The 25,624-nt window shown below is 39.7% G+C and overlaps 1 protein-coding gene across 1 annotated transcript in view; it reads left to right on the forward strand.

The window, feature by feature from the left end:
• The window catches only part of WDR36 (WD repeat domain 36), a 53,334-nt gene extending 38,686 nt beyond the window's left edge, over positions 1-14,648 (forward strand). Inside the window, exon 23 of the mRNA XM_030512812.1 lies at positions 13,521-14,648. Coding sequence (XP_030368672.1) covers positions 13,521-13,583 — 63 coding nt within the window. The 3' untranslated portion in view covers positions 13,584-14,648. The remainder of the gene's footprint in view (positions 1-13,520) is intronic.
• Positions 14,649-25,624: the final 10,976 nt, after the last annotated feature.

Here is a 25,624-nt window from a genome sequence, read left to right on the forward strand (position 1 = left end):
GTTAGGAAAAGTCTTCGGTCCGTGCACACCATGGTAATGCAAGTGCCATTGTCCCAGAGTAAGGAAACTGGAAGAGAACTTATTTGTACTCACGAAAGCCAAAGTATTTGTTGCCATATTTGAACTCTGTTGATGAGCTGTGTTGAAGGAGTTTAGCATTGTTTAAAGAGCATCAATATATAAGTAGTTTCTCCTTTGGAATATTGACATCAGCAGATGTTTCTGAGCATGTTATATTAGCATATCAGTCTTTTCAGCACATCACTAGTTGTAAAATTTGTGCTTAAGAATTACTTGTTTGATGAAAACAAGTAATTAAAAAAATCCTTTTTTAAAAAATTACCCTTTTAGAAATGAGGAATTCAATCAGAGCCTTACTTGACTTTAGTGCAAGGAGTCTGCTTTACTTTTTTTGTGAGATTGTGGTATGTGTTAAGAGGAGAATAAAATGCTGTTGTTAAATGTCCTTAGCACCTATGCTTTTTTTTAGTGGCACTCTCTGGAAGACACCTTTTCTCCGCTGATGTGTGTACTGCCTGTTCACAAAACAGCCATGTGGCTTAGTGTGGGTATATACTATTGCCCCGACTCGCTAGTGTGTTAAAAGGGCTGATGTGCTGGCTCTGTGAGTGTTTGCATGTGCCAGTGTTAAGGGCCATCCCCCTGAAGGATCAGACTACCTTGGCAATTGACAGTTACTCTAATTACCCATAGAATAAATCAGAATAAGATAGAGTAAAATAATGTATTTGTAGAATCCTCACTCAATTGCTATGTTTGTAAAAGCTATGGAAATAAACTTGACTACTTAAATTAGGACCAGAGGATTCCTTCATCCTGTGTTAGCCTGTAGCCAGGTTGCCTTACAGTTACGTATCTAAAGATCTAGCGCTTACTGTCTCTTGAGTTGTCTCATGTTGGTCTCAGAATACCACATGTATTTAGCAACTCCTCCCATCCATTAGGACCCCAAACTTTCCTTGAGGGTTATTCAGATTCAAAAAGATTTTGTAAACTTGGCTCACTAAAGGAGTGGTTATGACATTCCTTCCTTAAAGCCAGCAATGTTCCTTCGTACTTTGGAAACATTAACATCTCTTTGGCATGGCAGGAACTGAAAAGCCATCAACCTGTTGTAATGCAATATGTCCCTTCCTGTCACATAGGGCAAAGTGTAAAGCCCAGGTAGATGTGTTCTCAGAGTGTGCCAGGTTACATTTTCTGTTGAACATAAAATTTGATCACACAGGGTTATGCAGCTGGTTGTTGTTCACATTTGAGATTAACCTTCATATTTGCCCATTGCTTTGGGTTGATGAAAGCGTGAGCGATGACTGCCCAATTCTCTTTGAAGAATTCAATTTCAACAAGATCAACATAAGCTATTTCAGCAGTGCTTACATCAGTATCAATTGAGATTATTTATTCATGAGGCTAGAATAAACAGCATCATCTGTACAAAAATCCCTGCAGCTCCTTTCATGTTGATGGCTGAGGATGACATCCTACTGGTGTATACGGAAAGAGCAGAAATACATGATGCCTTTTTTTGCTTCAGTCTTCACAGGCAAAGTCTGCTGCTTTTTCTGTGGGTAAGAGCATCATTTCTGAAGGTGAGTGGCTGCCTACAATGGAGGAGCAATGGGTTAGAACGGCTTTAGAGCACAGTGCTCTTAAGTCACCTTATAACCATGGCACTGCATGAGCCTTACACACAAGTCTAGTTTAATAGCATTGCCTATCAGCGATAAAAAAAAGTGTAATCAAGGAGGTCCCTGACAACTGGATTGAGGCTGTTGTCCCCTTTTTTAAAAAAGGTGAAGTGAAGGGTCTAGGGAAGTACTGGTTGATCAAACTTATCTCAGTCTCCAAAAAATCATGGACCATGTGCTGCATGTACTTTTGGAATCCATCTCCAGCACGCAAAGAGCAAGGTGATGAAGAACAATCACCTGAGAGTCATGATGGCAAATCATGCTTGACCAAGGTGGTTGTCTTCTAGGAGGAAATGTCTGGTTAGGTGGACAAAGGAAGAGCCATGAATTTAATGATGAAAATTCAGTGCAAGTATAAACTATGTAATTGCTTAATAGTCTATTATTAAACACTGCACATTGCTACTATTAAAGTCAACAGGCAAGCTGTCAGTTAAGGTTTTGCAAATTTTGGTGCTTGTTCATTGCATTCTGCTTGCCAATGTACCTTTTGTACTGCTGAGGAGGGACTCTGTTAGCGACTGTAGTGATAGGATAAGGGCTGATGGGTTCAAACTTAAACAGGGGAAGTTCAGGTCACATATAAGGAAGAAGTTCATTACTGCGAGGGTGGTGAGGCACAGGAACAGGTTGGCCAAGGAAGTTGTGAATGTTCTATCCCTGGCAGTGTTCAAAGCCAGGCTGGACAGAGTCTTGGGTGACATGGTTTAGTGTGTAGTCTCTCTTCCCATGGCAGGGTGTTGGAACTAGACCTTAAGGTCCTTTCCAACCCTAACTATTCTATGATTCTATAACTGGCTTATGGGTGGTACTGGGTCTGTAGCATAGAGGTGTGAATTACTTTTGCAGTAAGCCAGTATCATTTGCATTACAGAAATCAATTTAGTCACATTATAATTATGCCCAATGCATTATTATTTTGTTAAATATCCCATAGCAAAGAATCTCGATAAATTAGATGCAGCAATGTTGAATAATACTACTGGCATTTGAGAGATTTGCAATGAGATGTAGAAGAATTAGACTCCCAAATGAGTTGAAAGTATTTCAAGTGGATGTCTGATAAGAAAAAATATTCCAAAATTGGTGAGTGCCACAACACATTTGACAGTTATACAAGTTTTTGATTTTATCCCAGAAGGTTTTATTCTTACGTATCATGAGAATTATATATTATGTCCCCTGCTGCAGCCATAGATCATTCTTGTTTTTATAATAGCTTCTACAGCCTGACTATTTTATAGCCATTCGGTAACACAGTTTTTGCTTGAGCAAAGACCCTGTTCCTAGGGTACACTTAGTCTGGGAATGGTGAGAGGTCCAAGAAATGCTGTTAAGGGAGACTGTAAAAGCATGTAGCCAGCTGAGAAAGAGACACAAAGTGTGGTTGTCTAAGGGAAAAGGTAGTGTCTAGAAATGTATTTCTGGAGCAAGAGTCTGCTGCTTAGGATTGGGGCCAGTAGAAATCTCAAAATTGTAAAAGAAACAGACTGGGATGTAGAGCTGGGGACTTGCTGCAATTAAATCTTACTCCTTAGCAAGGACAATGCCTGAGGTGTTACAAAGAACCTGTGCAGTCACAAGTGAGAAATATTGTCAGTCCTCAGGAAGAGGATGAACCCCAGTACAGTGTTGCTTGGTCCAGGAGAGGATATCCTCTCTAGTGATGCTGTCCCCTTTGCAGCATCTCTCATAATAATTAATGAAAACATCAGAGCAGATACCTGAATACCAGAGCAGGAGTTATGACCAAAAAAATGCTTGGAAGAGAGGAACATGGAGCCTATTTTTACACAAAAGGAATAGGAGGCAGTGGAGTAACACAATTGTGTGCAGTGACTCTGCAGGGAAACAAGGATCTGACTGCTGAAAGCTGATAGTAGGTAGAAACCAGCATTCACATGTTCCTCCTTTTCCCTGCCTAGCAGTGGAAGCATTGTGGCCGTGCTGTAGAAGCCCTCTTTTCCTTTACAGCAAGGTGACTGCAAGATCTTGCCTTTATGCCTGACATAGTTCCTGTGGGCAGTTCAGCTTAGACAGGGTGACAGAGTCCAGAAGTGGCCCCAGCTGGCTAATGTTAAACATTATCGTATGCATGATAATACACAAGTTGCAAGATGTCTCCTGGCCTTCCTTAGGGGGTCAAACAGGAATGATTTCCTCATAAACACAGGAGCCAAAGCTGGAATTCAGCCTTTGAGAGAGCAGTAGCTTGTTTTCTGTATAAGTTGGGATTCATGTCTGTGTGTTATGATTGCCAGTGTCAAGATCTTATAGGGCAACAGAAAGAAACGATGTAGTAGGCGAATACAAAGATATTGTCAAAGCATTTCCTTGATAAAATTACGTGAAAAATGTATGGATCTTTCCTCAACAGAAACCTATTAGTGAGATAGACTGAATGTTTCTAAGGGTTGTAAAGATGCTGCTTATAGCATACACGTATGAAACAGACTATTTTGACATGACTGAGGAGGTGCTGTTCTGGCCCATGCCATTTCCTTTCATGCTGAAAGAAGACGCTTTGAAAAATTTACTAACTTATTTCAAGAACCACAACACAGCTCAGATACTCATTCCTCAGCTTATATATCATCTTGATATGTTGGAGGAGGAAATCCTGGAGACCCAGATCATTACAGATATTACCAGTAATCTTAACCTTGAACTCTTATCACCCCAATCCATTTAAATCTCTGGACTAAGAAACACAGATAGAACTCTGGGATTAGCAGAAGTCGGCCCTGTAGGTTGATATGCAACACAAACATGGACTATGACCCCTTTGGTGTGCCTGGCCAGCCTAAACAGAAACATAATGAAGTGACTGTGACATCAGATGAAAATGGTTCACATAAGATGAATCTAACCTCATTTGAATTAATCTGGCAAGAGCTGTGGGCTGGTGGCTAAGAGTGGAGTGTTCATGTTAAGCTGAATGCTGCTGCTGGAGAAGGAGCCAAACCCAAAATGTGGTGGTTAGAATATTCTTACCATTTTAGTGTGCTTCATCAGCAAGAGGCTGGTTACAACAGCACTCTGAAGTACAGCTTTATACGCTAGTCTAGGTTTGTTGTTCTTGTGATTTAAATACTGTTTTAAATACCGGTTACAGTCCTAAAAGAGATACTATGGTCTGGGTAACTACTAACCTGTGTTAGCTCTCTGCTTTTAATAACTGACAGCCCCAAGTGAACTGTCAATTAAAATTACAGATTCCTGTTGATCAGAGATATCTACAGTGAATCTCTAGCCACTGACAAGAAACAGGCTTCTATGCTACCAGACAGTCTGCTGTAATAACAGGAAAAAAATATTTTTAATCATAAGCCATAAATGAATTTTCTGCTGTCTTTGAGTATGTTGTTTTGCAAAGGGATTGGGGTAAAAGCTTTAAACAGGAGACTTTTGAAAAGCTCATGAAAACACGTTTCCTAAATAAAGTCCTTGAATCTTAATCACTCAGGATTGAGAACTACATTCAGAAAAGCTAAGTAACTGTTTTATGTGCATTGGAGAATATTACCTGAAATAATTAATTGCCTGTAAATACAAAAGTATGTTCTGGTCTCTGCTATTCTGTTGAAATAAGTCTTACACAGCCATAGGCTTTTTGCCTCTCATGAATATTAATCTCACTAAGTACCAGAAATATGTATAGAAAGCGACAGACGAACGACAATAGATTTTAAATCTAACAAAATATAAAATTCTGTGCTTAAGAGAATTGTATAATTTTCTTCCTTTTCCATTTAGCTTTTACTTTTTTCCCAAAAGATACTCTGAAGATCTTCTTCTTAACTATAGCTATCATCCTCCCCAAACCAGAAAAGCAAAGGTTTACTATACTTAATTGATGACCTTTCCAATTATTTCTGCCAATCATGTCTCAATTTCAGTGCAATTATTTTTGCAGTATTCACCCCGCTGCTTCCATATATCATCTACATTTTAAGAGCTGAATAAAACATTGTGGACACATATCGTTAATTCAGCCTTTTACAACTATGTTCCATATTTCTAAACAAGGTTCTCTCTTCATATTGCTTAGTTATGCTTTTCTCCTTTAATTAAAAGGGAGAGTGTCTTACTAAAATGACAGGATTGTTCCTCAGATTGTAGTAAGATAAAGAAAAATCTGATTTGTTCAATTAATCTCTTTAATTTACGCTCTAGGATTCTAACTGCAACAATTACCCTTTATTGCAGTTGTCTTCTATTCCTGTTGGAGACTGACTTGAAAGGCAAGTGCTTCTTCTCCCATTGCTATTTTGTTAGCAACCACATTCCGAAGAGCTAATTCTCAGTCTGAGCAGCATCCACCCATTTTATAATGTTGGTGATAACTTCTGCTTGCTCAATGGGATATTGTTTCATCCAGAGACTTAAAGTGCTTGACTTGGATAAATTTAGCTTGACAGCAACCCATGAATATAGGTGTTATCAGAAATGTGTGATTTGTAGAGAAATGGACCTTGTAGCACAGTACTAGGTAGAAATATCTGTATGTTGTCATGTAGGAGTGTTAACTAGAGTAGATGTTGGGTTCCCATTTGTGGCTTCTGGGCCTAGCTTGGTGGTAGCTTGCCATTTCTTGCTTTTTCCATCATGCCATCTTGATACATCTATCCTCTCTCAAGTGAGCAAAAAGATCAGAAATTGTACAGAAGAATTCTAACTCTTGGTTCTTTGTCCTACCAGTATTAGCCCTCTCTTGAGAAAGTTGGAGGAAGGGGAGTGATGAAAATCAAGATTTCTGCATTCATGCTAAACTGGATGACAAGGGCAAATCCCATCTTTTAGTTTCCATGTTGTGATCTATGGTTTTGAGATGTTTTCGTGAAAGGTGCTGCTCGAGCGTTTTACCTAGGAGTTCCTAATAACTCATCCTACTTTCATGTCTGGCAAAAGCCTTCAGTGCTCACCTGTATTAACTCTGATCAGCACTTTTCATTTACAGGGGAAAAAGAATCATAGAATCACGGTTTGGGTTTGAAGGAACCTTGAAGATCATCTAGTTCCAACACCCTGCCACGAGCAGGGACACCTTCCACTAGAGCAGGTTGCTCCAAGCCCTGTCCAACCTGGCCTTGAGCACTGCCAGGGATGGGGCAGCCACAACTCCCTCAGCAATCTGTTCCAGTGCCTCACCCCCTCATAGGGAAGAATTTTTTCCTGATATCTAATCTAAATCTCCCCTCTTTCAGCTTAAAGCCATCCCTCCTTGTCCTGTCCTTACAGGCTCTTGTAAAATGTCCCTCTCCAGATTTCTTGTAGACCTCCTTTATGTATAGAAAGGCTGCTCTAAGGTTCCCCTGGAGCCTCAGATATAGATATCTTAGATATCTTAGAAATAGAGTGATATATCACTGTTATGCAAAATAATTTACTTACCCAGCCAAATGCTTACAGCCCTACTCCAACTCAAGACAATTTATTTCTAGCAAGAATAAAAGAATACTAAATGATCAAGTCTGGCTCCTAATAAGACCGGTTTATATAATAGTGTTCATATTTGTAGATGGCTAGATAGCAACCTCTGTGTTTGATTCTACCCAGAAAGAAAACGAATGAGAAATTGCTCTGTGAATTCAAATCACTAAAGTCATGTGAGTCATTGCGTTGTCATGTGAGTGCTGACAAATCTAGTCATAATGTTGTTAAAAGCTGTCCCCTCATTTTCTCCTTTTCCCCTGTGAAGACTACTATCTGGATAGCCAAAGTGATAGTAAAGTATGTGTCGGTGTCTCTCAGCCATTTCACTCTTTTTACATTCAGTGAAGTGAAGTTTACATTTAAAGAATGGGGGAAAAGAGCTAACAATAATTATAGCTGTGCATTTACCTCCCTTCCTGTGCTGAGGGGCCCTGACTATTTGCTTTAGAGCCCACACATCATATCCCTGAAATTCATACAGTGAAGGGTTGTAAATGTACATGGAGGAGCAACAAAAATGCAAGAAGATATGTGTCGTGGTTTAAGCCTCGCCAGTAACTCAGAGCCACACAGCCGTTCACTCACTCCCCTGCTTCTTCCTTCACCTGCTCCCGGAGGGACGGGGAGGAGAATCGAAGAATGTAACTCCCACGGGTTGAGATAAGAACAGTCCTGTAACTAAGGTATAATACAAAACCACTACTGCTACCACCAATAATAACAAAGATACGGGAAATAACCAGGGGAGAGAATACAATTGCTCACCACCCGCTGACGAATACCCAGCCTGACCCAAGCAGCAATGTGGGCCTTCCAGGTAACCCCCCCCAGTTTATATACTGGGCATGACGTGCTGTGGTATGGAAAACTCCTTTGGCTAGTTTGGGTCGGGTGTCCTGTCTCTGCTTCCTCCCAGCTTCCCCTCCTCCCTGGCAGAGCATGAGACTGAGAAAGTCCTTGGTCGGAGTAAACATTACTTAGCAACAACTAAAAACATCGGTGTTATCAGCGTTGTTCCCAGGCTGAAAGTCAAAAACATACCATAGCACCAGCTACTAAGAAGGAGGAAAATGATTGCTACAGCTGAACCCAGGACAACATGCTTTTGTCATATACCCGAATTTTTAGTCTGCTTGGATATTCAGGATATTCATTATCTGTATATCTAGTAGTGTGATGCTTTACTAAAGTGGCCTGATATTTTCCTTAAGTTTCTGGTTTTAGTATAACTGTGTATAGCGTGTAACTTCAATCATACACGTATCACATGACATCAGAAAACCCACATCAGACTTACTTGCATCTCTTAGGCTATAGTGGGGCATCATATGGAGTTCCAAACTCAGTGGACTTCAGGATATACACATAACTAACTAATTAGATGTGCAAATGCCTCACTGAGTCAAACCCAACTGTCTTCAGAAGTGCCCACACAGCAGGAGATTTTCTTGGCCAGAGGTTTTCTGAGTTGTGATGAACTGAAAAGTCATTTAGGAAAATAAACTATAGGAAAAATCACTTGGGTAAGATCATCTTTTTATTCAACCTGCTGTCTAAGTTTTGCTTTATGCTGAGATAAAAAATGTGAAACCTTTATGTAATGATAATAATGGGTCTGTTAGATCTGACTGAAGTGGCCAAAAGCAAATGCCAAGGAAAAATGAAACACAGCAAGCATATCTCATACTTCCTCTGAAATACTTTCTCAGCCTTTACCAATTTGAAATTAATGGGACACTCTGAGGCAAAGGTTGTTTCTAACTGTTCTGGAATATAGAGCAGCCACAAGTTCTTTGTTCAAGGGCAGACTGGGGCTTTGAGCAACCCAGTCTAGTGGAAGGTGTCCCTGCCTATGACAGGGGGATTGGAATTAGATGATCTTTAAGGTCCCTTCCAACCCAAACCATTCTGTGATTCTGTGATTGAACAGTAGATTTGTGTTTCATGAATCTGCCTGGCCTCTTTTGAATCCATCTACATTTTTGGCAGGGAGTCCCACAGCTTACCTGCTTACAGCTACCTCCTCTTGCTTGCTTTGAGGCTGGCTGCTTGCTAACTCTGTTTTATTCCCCTTAGTTCTTTCACTGAAAAAAACAGCAAACAACTAAACCTTATCCACCCTGGGTTCCCTACCCCGTCTCTTGATATTCTAGGTCTTTAGTTTGGGTAAAATTGAAAAGGAAGCAGTTGCACAGATGACCTTGTAGTGGTCATTCTACATAAGCAATGTAGATATAGGTATGTATAAACGCTGAGCGGTTAGGCACTCATTTAGAAAATCAAAAATAATTTTTATATGACTTCGTGTTTTGAATGCTTTGATAAACAACCATGAAGGCTGATGATTTCTTGAGTTGTAGGCATCTTGGGATAGCTGTAAACATCAGAGAGTAAGTTACTGGCTGCATCATCCTCCTAGTTAGCTTGCAGATTATTAATCTTGAAAGAAAACACAGGCAAACCTTTTGGAATCCCTACCCTGACTTTAAAGTGTATATAAAAAAAATAAAATTCACAAAGCAGCAAATGAGAGACAAACTGCAGGTAAAAAATTGTTATTTTCAGATACTTCATAAATTAACAAATACTTACCCTGGAATAAAATAAAAATGCTCACTCAGAATGAATCCTAACCTTAACTTTAACACTAACCATATCCCTAACCCAGCATTTTGTTAGTAATATGGCCTAGCTTGTCAGACTCCAAAATCTCCATTTAATTGCAGGGAAGAACATTTCACAATAACATTGGTTTTCCTTGGAAGTTTCATAGTAAACAATGCTTTGGATGAGATCTGGCCCAAGAGGACAGGTCTTCAAGTTGTGTAGACCCTGTAAAAGATGGAGGCTGTGCTTTTGTAGGTTCTTTGCAGTGTATGGAGCCATGGGCAGTAATGGTGGACAGTCCCATTTGGGATGTCATGATCAAAGGGTGAGGCATGCCTGCCCATGGCAGGGGCATTGGAGCTAAGTGATCTTAAGTCCTTTCCAATTCTAACTATTCTATGATTCTGTGATTCTCTCCTTCACTGTAGATGAGTTAGCTGGCAGCTGGTGAAGCATGTTTGACCATGGACTGTTAACTCAGAGCACTCATGTTGCAAAATATGACCTGTGTTTAACACTTAAACAGGTAGAAAAATCACTGGGACTATAGTTTATTGTATTCTCTCTTTTGCACACATGTTTAAATATTTTTATTATTTAATGGGATCACTTCCAGTATTTGAGAACCCAGTGACTTCTCTGGGACTCTGTACAAAACTTAAAAAGCATATTAAATCTTAATGTTCGAGTGCTGTAAAGAGAATGCTGGGTATTGATAAATTATATGTGACGTTTATTATGCTAGATTCTCTGTTGTCCCAGAGCTAATGGAAATTACACAGTATGGCCTGTATTTGTTCCCATTAATGGTACTTGTTCTCTGTAGCACTTCAGGCTGCTCTCATCTGGTCTTTTTATCCATATAGCAGTTTGAATTGCCTAAAGTCTTTCTAATTCCCATGGTCAGTCCCGCTCCTGTAAGGACAAATACATTAGGCAGAGGCCACAAGAAGGAGCAAAGTTGAAAGAAGTTAAAAACTTGCAGTTAAGGCTGGGGTTGTGGAAAATCAGAATTTTCTTGTGTTGCAAGCAAAACTGGAACAGAAAGTTGAAAGCTCTGTTCTCAGATCTGCCACCACCTCTCAGTGCTTATAAATAAATCAGTAATGTATTCTTGAGTTCCTTCATCAATGAAGCAATGCTCAGTGTGTTACTATTACCAGGAATTTAAGAGAATTTTTAAAAAATGAGCAAAACAAAGTGGCAGACTGGAAGGTAACATCCTGCTCAACATGCAAATATTACTTTAGCGCCTAAAGGTTGTGACCTGATCTGTGCCGAAGTATCATATTGTGCTTATACATGTCTTGTTAGAACAGCTTCATTTAGCTCTCACAAAATCTTTCCAGCAGTTGGCCTCCCATAGCTGTCAGAATGATTGAGTAATTTGGATGCCTTCCAAGGCTTCTTCTTTTCCCAGTAACCTACATTGTTTCAGATTGAGTGGAGGAAAACATTTGCCAGGAATTTCTGTTACAGGAATTGGTAGAAACATCACTGTACCTGCCTCAAACCAGACAAGCAAACGTTTTGCTACAAATTTATATTGGCAGCTCTTGATCATAAGTGTCAAATTCGGGCATATTAAGATTCCTGAACAATTTTAATGTTTGGCCTTTTCCATTATGGACAATGAAATAATCTTCTCATGGCAGGTGGTTAAAAGACTGCCATCCCATGTGTGTGGGCAGAACATGAAAGACTATTAAAATTCTATACAGATGTAACAAGGGAATATTGGTGGCTGGCCCTGTATGGTGAATGGGGGAGCTACCATCCTTGTGGTGAGTGAGTGTTGAAAGAAGATGTCTACAAGTAGAACTGCACTGAAAGTACTTTGATCAGTAGAAATCTAGTGTTAAAAAATCATATGCAGTTCCTAAGGCATCTGCTAAAATGGCTCTGTAAGCTCCTCTCCTTGTCACACAGGGTAGCAGGTAGCAATCCTACCACTTCATCTGTCCTGAAGGTCCTAGGCCTAGGGTAGCCTGCTGTCATGCTACCCACTTCTCCTTTGCATTTGGAACTTCTGATGATTAACACAAGCTCTTGTTGTATATTTGCCCACAGCACTGAATCTCTGTGCAGTCTCCTCCATCCAGTCCAGCAGACCATCAGGGGCAAAAGTCACTCACTTCAGTATAGATGTGGTCTGTTTTTTCAGGACCAATTTCTTAATCTTAAAAAAATCCAGACATTCTTCCACTATTGTAAGCATCATCATGCTTTAAGAATTATATTTTTATTATACTTTATAGCTATGTGAAAGAATTGATTATCTTGCAAAAGCTAATGAGTTCACCGTTGCTGAGATACTGTCTGAGAAAGAAAAGGAAAATCTGATCTAGGATATACAGAGAGCTGGATGCAGGCATCATCTGTGATACTGAATGCAAAAAAAGCTACTTGCTCATGAAGCTGGTTTTAAAAAATGACTTATTAATAGTAATAGGAGGAGAAAGTCTGTAGTGCTTGAACAAAAACACATGGTCTCTTTATCAGCCCACTTCATGCTTGGATACCTAATCCAAGACCCACCAGTCAACAGCTAATTGCCATTCATTTCAGTAGGAGGTAGTAGAGGAAGGTAAGGTGCGTTCATCTCCCCAGTGAAGGCTCTTGAGATTTAAAAAACAACTGTTGATTTTTTTTCATTATTCTTGCATTCAAGATGTTAACTTTTCCATTTTTTTCTCACATAAATGTCACTCACAACCATAAAAAATTATGATTTCTTTTCTTTTTTTTTTTTTTTTTCATTTTTGAAATTGACAGTTGAATTTGGATGCAGTCCAGTGGCAGCTTCTGGGGCTGTAGGGAAAAGTTGAAATATCACAGAAGTCAATTCTGCTGGTAATGACAAGTTTGTGTTCCTAGTCAGTTCTTAATAATGCTCTGCATGCTATCTGAAATGTGTTAGCTGATTCTTATTGTGTGTTCACATAAAATCTGTCCTGGATTTTTTTTTAAACTGGGGACGAGCATCACCCATTTAAAGTCTTTGGATCTTCAGAAGAAGAGAACCTCACCAGCAGCAAGACAGTAAAGATTTGCAGCTGTGTTAATTCATATTGTTTTCTACCTTTATCTGTTTTAGACAAGAAGACATTTTCAGCAACTCTGCTATCTCATGGTCTGAAATAATTTTTGGTAATTTCACATGGTACTTTGTTTGACCGTTGTTGGAAATAAAATTATGTGCTAGCTAATGCTGTTATAAAAGGAGTGTGTGCTGTATCAGTAATAGCAATGATGTGAGCTCTAAGTGTGAGTATTACAGTTTTTTAGGGAGTTAAGGAGGCTTTAGATGCAAAAATGTAAATTCGTTGAAGACTGCCAGATTTTAATGATAAACCATATGTGATAAATTGATCAGGAAACTCTGATGGGGAACAGGGGAAAAAAAAGATAAATGTTTGATAGCATCTAACTGGTGGTACTCTCCTTACATTGCCAGGAGGCAACAGATATTTTTGACCTGCCATTTAATGACCTGCCAAAATGAGATACTGTTTGAAGATAATTTTGTAACTGACATGTATCCGTTAGTTTCCTTCTGCTTTCATCTGCTAGTTTGCATTATGGTTATAAAACTCTTGGATATATTGTAAGCAGTTTAAGAGCAAGTTGGGGAGACTGGTATGGGAAGCATACTCTAACCCACTGGAGTCTGGAAGCCTGAGAAGTTTAGATTTGGTTTGCTGTGGTGTCTGCTATGTTTCCCCTATAAGGCCCCCAACAAATATTTCTCTCCTACTCCAGGAAGCATCACAGGGAGCAGTTTCAGTGCCTACGTCCATCCACCACCTCTCTCTTCTCCAGTGAAAATGCCCACAGAATATATTTCATCACTTCTGTGTTGGACTGCAGAGAAAAAGAATCGTCTGGTATTGATGTGCTGAATACAACAGACTAAATTTGGCATCGTTGAGCAGGACTCCTTAATTTCAATAATAAATATAAATGACTCAGCTCCAGAAGCAACTTTTTATTTGTCAGGTGGTTATTCTTTTCATGGAAAAATTGAACCTGCCTGTACTTCAAGTATGTGAACTATTGCTGATCATTGATAGATATATTTTAATGAATTAGACTACTATGAAGTAATAAAATCTTGCCATGGAGAACATCTATCTAGTAAATGTACAATAAGTTGTAAGGCCAGCCCCTGGAGTCTTTCTTCACTGAAATTTACGTGAGCTCCTGCTGCTGCTGTACTGTTTAAGGGTTCACAGGGCTTTAAAATTTTGAAAAATTCAGTACGTAAACATGATTGAGGCAGAAAATTGTAATACGTATAGATGACTCAGGCAAAATGCCTTTTTGTTTATTTGGCTTCTGTTTTTTTTAAATATATGCGTATATGATCCTTTGTCCACTTTTTTTTTTTATCTAAGAAAACATGGCAGAGACTGCTGGTTGTGGGTGACACCTCCTGTAGACTATAAAAAGAAGCGTTCAGTTTGTGTAGCTGCTGTTTAAAACAATTTGCATTCTTCAGGAAGTTGATGGGGGAGGATGGATGATCCAGTGGCATGGAACTTATGATATTCCTTTAAAATTTTAAAATTTTGCTATTGGGTGTAAAAAAAAAAAAATAAAAGTTTGTATTCACCAATCCTTTTAGCCTTTGACTTTGTTCAGCAAGATGTTCACATGTGCTTAAGTTCCAGTAAAATCAATGGCATGAATTGAAGCCAATTTTTTATACTTTGCTAAATAAAGATACTAGATCTAGAGCAAGAGCCTGTTTTCCAGGATAAGTATGCAGTGGAAGTGAACTGGAGCTGAAAAGCCATATGAAGATGGGCTAAGAAAGTTGGTGCTGTTCAGACTGGAGAAGTGAAGCTGCGTGGAGACCTCACAGCAGCCTTCCAGTATCTGAAGGGGGCCTACAAGGATGCCAGAGAGGAACTCTTCATCAGGGACTGCAGTGACAGGACAAGGCCTGATGGGTTCAAACTTAAACAGGGGAAGTTCAGGTTAGGCATAAAGAAGAAGTTCTTTACTGTGAGGGTGATGAGGCACTGGAACAGGTTGCCCAAAGAAGTAGTAAATGCTCCATTCTTGACAGTGTTCAGGCGAGGTTGGAGAGAGCCTTGGGTGACATGCTCTAGTGAGAGGTGTCCCTGCCCATGGCAGGGAGGTTGGAATTAGACAGTCTTAAGGTCCTTTCGAACCCAAACCATTCTATGACTCTATGATTCTATGATTCTTGGTGTGGTACATGCTAATTAGGTAGTTATAGTCGCTCAGCAGGAATTGAAGCACCTGATTGCCTGTTCCTGCATTAAAAATTTTAAAGAACCATTTCTGGGGAGAACAGATCTTGATAAAATTACCTTTGATTATGAGGGAGGGGATCTGATAGCACAGGTGTACTCTCACAGTGCATGGATTGGGTCATGATACAAATTCAGCTGAAACCAGTTCATACAGTTTCAGCAGATTAGTACAGTCTTCTGCGCTGCCCTCACGAAACTGAAAGCAGATAAGCTTGTTTACAAGAACTGGCCACATGCACACTGGCCAAACTGTCTGGTTTATAAGCACAGATTTATGAAATTGTGCATGGTCTGTGTGGCTACCATCAACACATGCCATTTTGGTGTTAGTCCATGGCAACAAATTGCACTGATGTGAGTGGGACCAGGCATTCAGCCTCCTGCTTGCCTGTCTCACACAGAGACATGTCAAATATAGGGTGTTTAAGAAGTGCTCTTGGTCTATGCTCTGTTCTACATTGCTAGGCTGGCTGTCATTCTGCTTTTCTTCATTCTGCTTTTCTTGTTTGTCGCCTTTGGCAGTCTTTTTTAGATGCAACAATGTAGTAGAAAATTCATATTTTTGCTGAGGGAGTGATTATTGGGTTCAGTTAGAGAAAAAAGATTTTTGCTCTGAAAATCTATAATTACTCTTGTATCAGTGGTATAACCTTTATCCTTGAAAATATGTATGTTGTAGTGGAGTTCTAGAGGAAAAGCCCTTCCTCAAATGGTCTTAAATCAGGAGCTGGCCTTTGGTTTTGGTGTGGGGTTTTTTTGTTTTGGTTTTTTGGTGGGGGTTTTTTTTTGTATGTGGGTTGTGTTTCTTTTTTTTAATTGAGAAAAAAGTTTGGGTTGAAATTGTTGGGTTTTGCCAAGATGTAACAATAATAGAGTTCTGCGGAAGTGTGTCATTCTAGGTGTATAAACTGGCATGTTCTACAAAAATACTATGTTTCTTGACAAATTGCTGAGGATTTACCAATCTGATAATTGTACAAGAAGAAGGATAGATTCTTTATGAGAAGCTGATCATAAGCACCACATGTACTTTTAAATCTGTATCTTAAACTTGCCTACTGGCATGGTCCAGTTACATTTAGAATAAAGACAGTCTTACATGTCCTCCTTGGTGATCTGTTATTCTTCAGACCTACATTCACAGCTTTGTTTTAAACATTTTACACACATCACAGCAACTTTCATAGGAAAATTGTGGTTTTGTTAGGTTATATAGAGGAAGCCAAGGTGTAAGTTTGGAGGTTTGAGAAAAGCAACCCATATAGAATTGACTGAATAGCTGAAAGCCAAGGATATCCTGAATTTCAGTATACTATTTGCCTAGCTTTCCCTTCTAACAGCAGGTTGACTGATGTGGCCTCCAAGTTCACTTAATTTTATTGGTTTTCTAGAATCCCTGTTCCTGTCAGTAAAAAGCTGTTAGCCAAAATGCATGCAAGGTACTAAAGAAATCTTTTTTGGTGAAAAAGCTGCACAAAATACATAAAGGATACAGGCAAGAGATATTAGGAATAGTTATACTGGCAGTTAAACTCTCTTCACTACTGTGCCTGAAAGTGTTAAGCATGACTTGGGCAAATCTTTCACTTTTTCTTATTTTTATTTGTCATTAGCACCTTTTTAACTATGAAATTGTTTTTCCTCTGGTGAAGCATCAGGGTCTGAGGTAATGCTATTGAAGATTGTTACAAGGAGATATATGCAATTGAGGTGTTGACTTTTGAAAGCAAAGATTCTCACTGGTGTCAGTGGATTTTGGATGTGCCTGTAAGAGTTTCAAACTTTGGCTCAGCCATATAGCACAACTTTAGGAGCAGAGGAAGGCTAAGTAATGGATCAAGATATAGATGACCTGTGTAGTTTCCCAAGTATTAAATCAGTCTTTTAATAGCTGTAGGTCTATTGCAAAATATAATATTTGGGGTGTAGTATCCAGTTCACTCAGCCCTTCTCATGACAAGGTACCAGCCTAGCTGCGTTGCTCTTAAACTCTACATCTCATCACTCCTGGAAAGTCTTCACACCTTTAGAGGACTTAAACTCATGTTTCCTTTCATTATTTCCACTTGTCTGAATGTTGCAGTGGTTGATGTAGGCTTTCTTGGTCTCCCTTCTCATGACCTGCTAAACAGTTTTCCTACTGGCATCCCACCAGGGAAGAGTTACCCAAGAAAATGGCTGTGAGTGCTACCAAAAAGCATGCTAGGTTTTGCCATGTTAAGCTGCATGACTCTGAAAGATGTAAAAAGCCATAGCCAAGATAAATGTGCCAAACAGATGGTCCTTCACTTTCCCATCTTTTAAGCTCTACATTGCCGGGAGTAAGGTTTCTTTTTGTTGCCTGTGCTGCTTGTCTGTTGTAGAACTGTGGACTTTCTTAATCAACACCTTCTCCACAGAAAAAAAGCCTCAGTGGGAACACAGTGTGCTCTTTGAGCTAAACTCAGTAAATAATTTTGTAGGAAAAAAAAAAATGCTGGAAACAATCAAAAGTTTTATCTAGGTACTTTGGAAGTTCAACATTTTGCTTCAAAACTAACTTCTTGTTATGAAAGTTGTATTGAAAAAGATAACCAGAACTGAGTCAAATGATATATTTTGATTACTTGAAATAAATAACTTGCATTTTATCACAAGAACCAAAAATACTGATTTCAAATTCCCTTGAATAAGTTTGTGTGGGATTTGGCCAACCAGCCAGGAACTCTTTTGCAGAGTGAGTCTCAAGACAAAGAGCAAACACACACACTGGCTTCACCCTGGTGAAGGGTAAAGAGACTCTTTGTTGTTTTCTCTCATTTCATATTGAAAGCGCTTCTTTCCAAATACAGTCAGCAAAACATAATGAGCTCTGCTATTCCCCAGCTCATGTGAGCTATCACTTTAGATAGCTCACATTTCCTTCCCCATATGAGTTAAGACGCTTATCTACATAACTGCTGACATTTTGTAACAGTGTCTTCTACAACTCCTAGAAAAATGAGAAAGTGGCAAATAAAATGGAAGCAGTCTCTGTGATTATTTTCTGGAAACTTTGAGTAGAAAATGGCAAGCTTAGCTGGTTAGCAGATAAATACAGCATTACCAGTGCGCCTCACATGCGGTGCTGAAAAAAACCCATCCTTTTCCAAATCAGTTTTACAACTGCTGACACTGGAAGGGAATTGGTGGCTGGCCAGGTATTTCTTTCACTTACATTTGCTAATATGCTTGCACTTCATTGGCATTGCATAAGTGTAAACAAAACCAACATTAATTTCTGATGTATTATTAAATCATACCCCTATACAAAAAATACAGTATCAGAACTCTCTATCTAGGAGGCAGGAGGCAAGAAGCATTGAGAAACATGCAGCAAGAATAGCCTGGAGACAGCTTAATATTTTAGGTTGTTTGTTTCCATGTACTGGTGAGTTTAATATTTAATTCCTGCACAGGAGCTTTATGGAAGAAGGGGGAATTTGTAAGTACAAAAGCTTTCTGTACACCTACAGTAATTACATGCAGATCAGCATTCAAATTATGTTTTTACATACACATATCCTGTCATTTACTCTTGTAGATGCTGAAGGATCATTTATGTTTTCTGGGTGAGCTCAGCTTTACCATAAAGACTGGCCCAATGCAGCTTTATTTTTTTAAATTTGAACATTAGTGAATATTTAAGCAAAGATTTGACAGATTCATTTTAACAACATACTGATGTGTGATTGTAGCATTTTGATTTAGTGACGAGTTCTTCACTGAATTCAATGTTCAGTATTTCACTGCTTGCATTTCTGTTCAGATTAAAAAGAAAAAGAAATAAGAAATACTAGTTGAGGAAATCAGAATCTCCTTAATCATGAGTCTAAAATTTTTAATGCCAACAACTGAGTAAGAAATAAACAAGAAAAACCGTTCACATAAGCGATGAAACTGTTCTGTTTTTTGCTTTGCTTTTGATTATAGTATTTGGCCTCCATGGCAAGGTTTTGGTAGTGAGGGGGCTGCTGGGGTGGCTTCTGTGAGAAGATGCTGGAAGCTTGCCCTGTATCTATGTATATATGTACCTATGGTGGAGCCAGTGCCAGCTGGCAACAAACCAGATCCGCCACTGATCAAGGCTGAGCCCATCAGTGATGGTGTTGTCTCCTCTGGGGTAACTTATTTGAGCAAGTGGAAAAAAACTGCTTCACAACAGCAACTGGAGAGAGGAGTGCAAATACATGGGATCAACACCCCTGCAGACACCCAGGTCAGTGCAGGAGGAGAGGGGTAGGTGCTCCAGGCACTGGAGCAGAGGTTCTCCTGCAGCCGTGGTGCAGCCCATGGTAAAGCAGCTGTGCCCCTGCAGCCCAGGGAGATCCATGGTGGAGCAGATTCCACCTGCACCGCTTGTGGAGGACCCCATGCTGGAACAGGGGGATGCCCGAAAGAGGCTGTGACCCCGTGGGAAACCCGCTCTGCAGCAGGTTCCTGGCAGGAGCCGTGGCCCCGTGGAGAGAGGAGCCTGCGCTGGAGCAGGTTTGCTGCAGGACTGGTGACCCTGCAGGGACCCACGCTGGAGCAGCCTGTTCCTGAAGGGCTGCACCCCATGGAAGGGACCCAGCTGGAGCAGCCTGTGGAGAACTGTAATCCATGGGAAGGATTCATGTAGGAGAAGGCTGTGAAGGACTGTCTCCCATGGGAGGGACCCCACACTGAAGCAGGGGAAGAGTGTGAGGAGGAAGGGGCAGCAGAGACAGCGTGTGATGAACTGACTGCAATGACGAACTGACTGCCATTCCCTGTCCCTCTGTGCCACTGCAGGGGAGGAGGTAGAGAATATAAGACTAAAGTTGAGCCTGGGAAGAAGGGAGGGGTGAGGGGAAGGTGTTGTTAAGATTTGGTTTGATTTCTCACGTGATTTGATTGGTAATAAATTAAACTAATTTCCCCAAGTTGAATCTGTCTTGCCCACCACAGTAACTGGTGAGTGATCTCTCCCTGCCCTTGTCTCGACCCACAAGCTTTTTATGGTATTTGCTCTCCCTGTCCAGCTGAGGAAGGGAGTGACAGAGCAGCTTTGGAGGGCTCCTTGTGCCAAGCCAGGGTCAACCTATCTCGCTTACAGAAGTTATACTGGAACATGAAGGTGAAGATTCTGAAATAAGGTCTCTGTACATGATATCCACCTCACTCTACTGGAAATTCTACCACATTTCTTTCTAATTCTTCATTTAATCCTTGTTCTATTTTATTGGAAAAACAGTAGTTGAAAGCGCAAGTACGATAATAGAATAATACATTTGTTCAGTCTGCAAGTGTGATCATCATTGTTAATCCCCACTACTGTAATTGAGGGAGACAAATTTTAAAAGTGTAGCTAAATGAAAATTTATACAAAATGAACTGCATCTGATTTTCACAAAGTGCAAATAAAACTCATCTCTTGTGCTTGGAAATGCACAATTTTATTGGTGTAACTTGTTTGAATACATATGTATACCATCTAGAGAAGAAATAACAATGCTGTGACTTGGAAATACTAAGTGCTGTTTTGCTTTGGAAGGATTCAGATTTTTTGTTTTACAAGATGCAACATATCTTCTATTAAAGTCTCATATGATCTCAACTCATGATTGAATTTGTTAGGTATTTCCAATAAAATTGTTTTCTATGAAAACTGCAGAAGTTATCTATGCTATATGTATATAGCCCTGCACCTCTATCAGTGGGTTTAATGATAGTGAGTTGCTGAATAATGCTAAGACCTTTCAGTTTGTCAGCATCTTAGTGTAAGGTATCCCTATGCACACTCTTGAATTACTAGTAATTAGTAATTAATCTTGAACTGCAATAAATACAGGGTAAAAGACTTCATGTGGATGCTTACCAGAGAGCAGATGAGGTGCTGTAAGTCCTTCTTTTGCCTAATAGTAACCTTGTTCCTCTCCCAGAGAGGTAGATTAGTTGCAGTAAATATTCAGGAATCAAAAACTGTGTGTCTGAGGAGACAAAGTAGAAGCAACCTCAAGCAGGCTTGAAATCAGCACCACATTTAGGTGAGACAATATGAGTTTAAGATTGTGTTTTCCTAATCCTTTCCTCTGCATTTGTCTGCAGATAAGCTTATAAGCACTGCTTTATAGGATAAGGATGCTGTTCTGCTGTGTGTCTCCGGTCAACCCATGTCAGAGCGAAAGAACTAGTGATGACTAGGGCCATGTGGATCTCAGGAGTGAAGGGACTTGTACAAAAAAAAGAGAAGGACATAGACATTCAGTCTAAAGGGATGTAAATGGCAGAATTTTTCTCAGAAATACTCAAGCGCAGGCATTTTGACTCCTTTGGGTTTTCTGCATAAGCTTTTCTCCACAACTGCCTTCTCATTGTGAGAGCCATCAATGGAAGCACCAGGTCTGCCACTTGCAATGGCTGTCCTCAAGAACATCAAAGTTGTAGTCTAGTCCTGAATCAAGATACATAGCTAAATAGTTAATCTTTACATTAAAATTAGATGATGTTGTGATATCCGTTTGTTTGTTTGTTTTTCCACGGAGTATGATCTTTTCTGGAAACCCTTCTGCTAACACAAAGCAAGTGTGTTATCATGAAATATTGGTCATGGCACTCAAAGAGATTGGATTGCAATTGAACAAAGCCATATCTGGATGTTTAATCTGAAAGATGTACAATAAAACAATATCAACAAACCACAGCCATTTCCTTGCTCATAAAAACTGCAGTCTTCCAGAATTTACAGAACTGGAAGCAATGCAGTCAGAAATCACTGAAGTAAATGACGATAGTAGTTTTTCCTCTTCTGTACCATGTCCTGGGTAAAAGCAGTTTGTGTCTTCCACTGTTTCCACTGGCATTCAAGTCACGACTCACAACTACACTATAGCTAGGTCCCTCTCTAACTTCTAGCCACTCAAATATGAACCAAATAAGTGAAATGGAAAAGATGTATTCCATACGGTACAGCAACAGTAGGAATTGATGGTTTAAATTGTTTTACACAACACAATGAGGTTTTATCTGTTTTGCTTGTGACGAGGGAAGGTTGTAAAATAATACAACTGGAAAGGCAAGAATTATTAGCTAGCCTAGCTAGTAAACTAGCTACCTTATGGAATAGCAGTAGGGATGAACCTCGAATTCTGGCTCTATAGCAATGGCTACGAATTTCTCTATTAATGGACTAGCTACTGAATTCACTTTACTGCTAGATAAGGTGCTGAGGTTCTGGCAGTGAAGAGCTGATTTTACATCTTACAGTAGGAAAAAATCTTGCCCTGCTGAATTTGGATATAGTTATACAGGAAAACAAGCAAATATCTTGGACTGCTTCTCTCTGCTGGACAACATAGCACAGAGGGATCTGCTGAATATTTAGCTGGCTTTTGTTCACAAATCAGCAAAAGGAGCTGCACAACCACTTATTAGCTTTTAAAATGAAGTGAGTGGCAGCTGTTTCCCTTCATATGATTCCTTAATGTTTGCTTTGATGCTGGACAAAATATAAATTGCAGGAATTAGGGGGGAAAAAAAAAAAAAGCTTTTTGAAGTAAGGTCTCCTAGTTCTTCAATTCGTTGCATATGTACCCAAGCTGCTAATGCTCTCATGCCTAAACCTCCTTCTAACCTTCCTCCAAAATGACTGACTTACTGCTGAATTGAGGTTGGACTCTAGACTATTCTGTGAGAGTGAATTTGCTTCATACAAACACCTCTTTTTCAGAAACTGCTAACTTTTCTTTCCTTTCACAGTTTTTTCAACTTTCTCTGTCTGTCATCATCTTAACCCTGGCAGAGAGTTTGTATTCTTACGTGTACATTTTAGAGTTCGCTTCATTGGTTGTTTTGGGTTTTTTGCAGGGAGGGGAGTGAGAAGGTGGTTCTTTTTCCACCACCCTGTGATGGCATGAGTTTAAACTGCATAATAGCAGGGGAAAGAAAATGTTCTGCATTAGAAACAAGGAACCATTTTATCCTAGAGAAATTTCTTGAGCAGCTAATAATAATGGCAGATGACCTCCAGGGGGATTTTTTTTTAGAAGGGTAAGACAGGTAAGTGGGCTTCACTCAAGAAGGGCTATGTGTACCTTCTGTGAGTCCTATTAAGTGAATTCTGGTTTGTGAAGCCTGCCCTTAAGGGTTTGGTTTATTTGGATTTAATGACTCATGTAGGCTTGTGGATCAGCTTTATGAACCAAAGGATGCTGTTTGATCCTGCAAAATGAAAGGGAATGCTTCAAGTATCCTTCTATATTCTAGAAATCAAAGGAGTGAATGACTTAGAGAGAGACAGGAATGATATGTGCTGTGCCTATGCTGCAAAGATAACAGTTATTTCATACTATGTGTGTCCTTCTGCAATGACTGTAAAATTGCCCTGTTGTTACCTGGGGCCCACATAATGTGTTTCAGGGATGGCTGAATCATGTTGTTTTCTAACAGTTCATCTTCAAGCAATCACTGCTCTGTATGTTTTTCCCAGACATTGGGGTATGTATGAGTAGAGTTCAAAATGTATGAGTGGGGTTGAAGCAAAAGGGTGTGTTGCTACTGTCCTCCCCTATTGACACTCTACAAAGGATCTCTCTATTCCTCTTCTTTGTTTTCTTGCCTAAACACATCTCCTCACTACACCATCCTTTCTGATGCCCTCTCCTTGCACTGTGTTCGTTCTTACCTGATTTACCAAATCTTTTCACATACACAGCTGATGAAAGAATCTGTCTTTACCCAGCAGCTCTGTAAATCATTAAGTAGGTTTAGATTTACATATAAAACAGCATGAAAGATGATGAGACTGATGAATTTGTTCGATACAAGTAATAAGGCTTCCTCTACATAAATAAAAGCAAAGAAATTAGCAGAAGCTTTTGCTATTCCTAACTGACAGGTATTCAATGGAAGCTTGCATAGTCATCCAGAGGTACGGAAAGTTAAGTGCAAGATGAAAGACACTGCAAAAAGTAGAATGTAACTCGAGGCTTTGTATTCAGTGTGGAAAATTAGTGACAGGTAAGGGAAGAGATTTGCCCTGATTTGGACTTCCTTGACTTATATGTGATGTGGTGTGAGTAACTTCAGTTTCAGAAGACCTAATGTGCATTACACATATAGCAGATAAGTACCAGGTTTAGCATGGGTACAAACATGGAACTCATACTAGGTCATCTATGAAAAGAGGGAAGCTCTAGTATGTGCAAACTATTTTGAGAGAAATGTTCCTTGATAAGAACAGTATCTCACAGTTTGCTTCTTATAGATGACACTACCATAGGCATGGACGCCTTGTACCTTGATAAAATTGTATGAAAATTTCACAAGTCAAATTTAAAAGGTTCTTATCCTGTACTTATTTCTGAAGTTAAACCTAGAAAGAGTGGACTGCTTATACCTGATGCAGTGATGTCTATACAAAAGGACAAGGGCATTCACAAAACAGAACTGCAGCAACTAGGCTGGCAGAAAGATTACTGGTCCTACCTGCGCCAGCATACCAGATTGACTTCCTGCTTTGGGTTTGAATTTATGGGTTGCAGGAGAGAGGCAAGAGGTTGCACATCTCTTACATGTATTTTTCATTCATAAAAACTGCTTCTTCTGTAAAAGAATCATGTCTTCTTGACTTGCCTTTTTCCTCTGAGTTTGTAACCTGAGTTTGGTGGCAGGAAAATAATGATATTTGTAGCTCTATAATAGAATTTCACACATAGTATGTCACAAACACATACATGAACTTTTATCTGTGGTTTAGTTTCATGTCCAATAATGACAGTGCAAATCTTAATGCTCTTAACATAGATCTGTGTGGAACACGGTGCTTTTGAACTGCTGCCTTTAGTTTCCTGGAGACTGAGAGGCATTCATGTGCTGGTTACACGCAGGGTGCAACCTGAAGACTTTCTTTGACTCCATATGGACATATTCAGAAATTGTTATTCTAATTTTTTAAGCAATAAGATCAAGCAATGGAGAATAAGGTCCTGTCAGTTTTCAAGTACTAGGTTGTCATCAATGGTGCGATCCAGCTCGTTCTGAGACCGTTTTAAAGAAAGTCGAATGCTTTCACACAGGTAGCCCAGTGCCAAAAAAAAATTCCCCTGCTGCTATGTCATTCATTAAGGAGTACATAAAGGCTCATGGTAAGCATTTCTAGATCATCTGAGATGTGAATATGATTGCAAGTACCTGGATAACATCTTACTACACCACAACAGAAACATGTGCCCTTTGGGTTACAGAATATGTTAGGTATTAGACTAAACAAAAATATGATGGTGAATACCTGTTTTCTAAGTGCTCTGGTAGGCCATTTGTGTGTGTGTGTACGATCACACACATACATACATACATACATACATACACACACATACAAACATCATACACACACACTGATGTTTTCATCATCAGTGACCATTTCTTCCCTCAGGAGATGCCGTCAGAAAATGTCATAAGAAAAGAGGAAACATTGTCACCTAGCAACCAAAGCTTTATGAAGAAAAGTTCCACGCTGACCAGCAGAGACAGAGTGAGCCGGGGAGTTGGGAGGCGGCATGAGCAACAGTGAGCAGGCTGCTTGTCAGCTGCACTGGCGCTGAT

Source organism: Strigops habroptila, chromosome Z (genome assembly GCF_004027225.2).
Source record: "Strigops habroptila isolate Jane chromosome Z, bStrHab1.2.pri, whole genome shotgun sequence".
NCBI classification, from domain to species: domain Eukaryota; kingdom Metazoa; phylum Chordata; class Aves; order Psittaciformes; family Psittacidae; genus Strigops; species Strigops habroptila.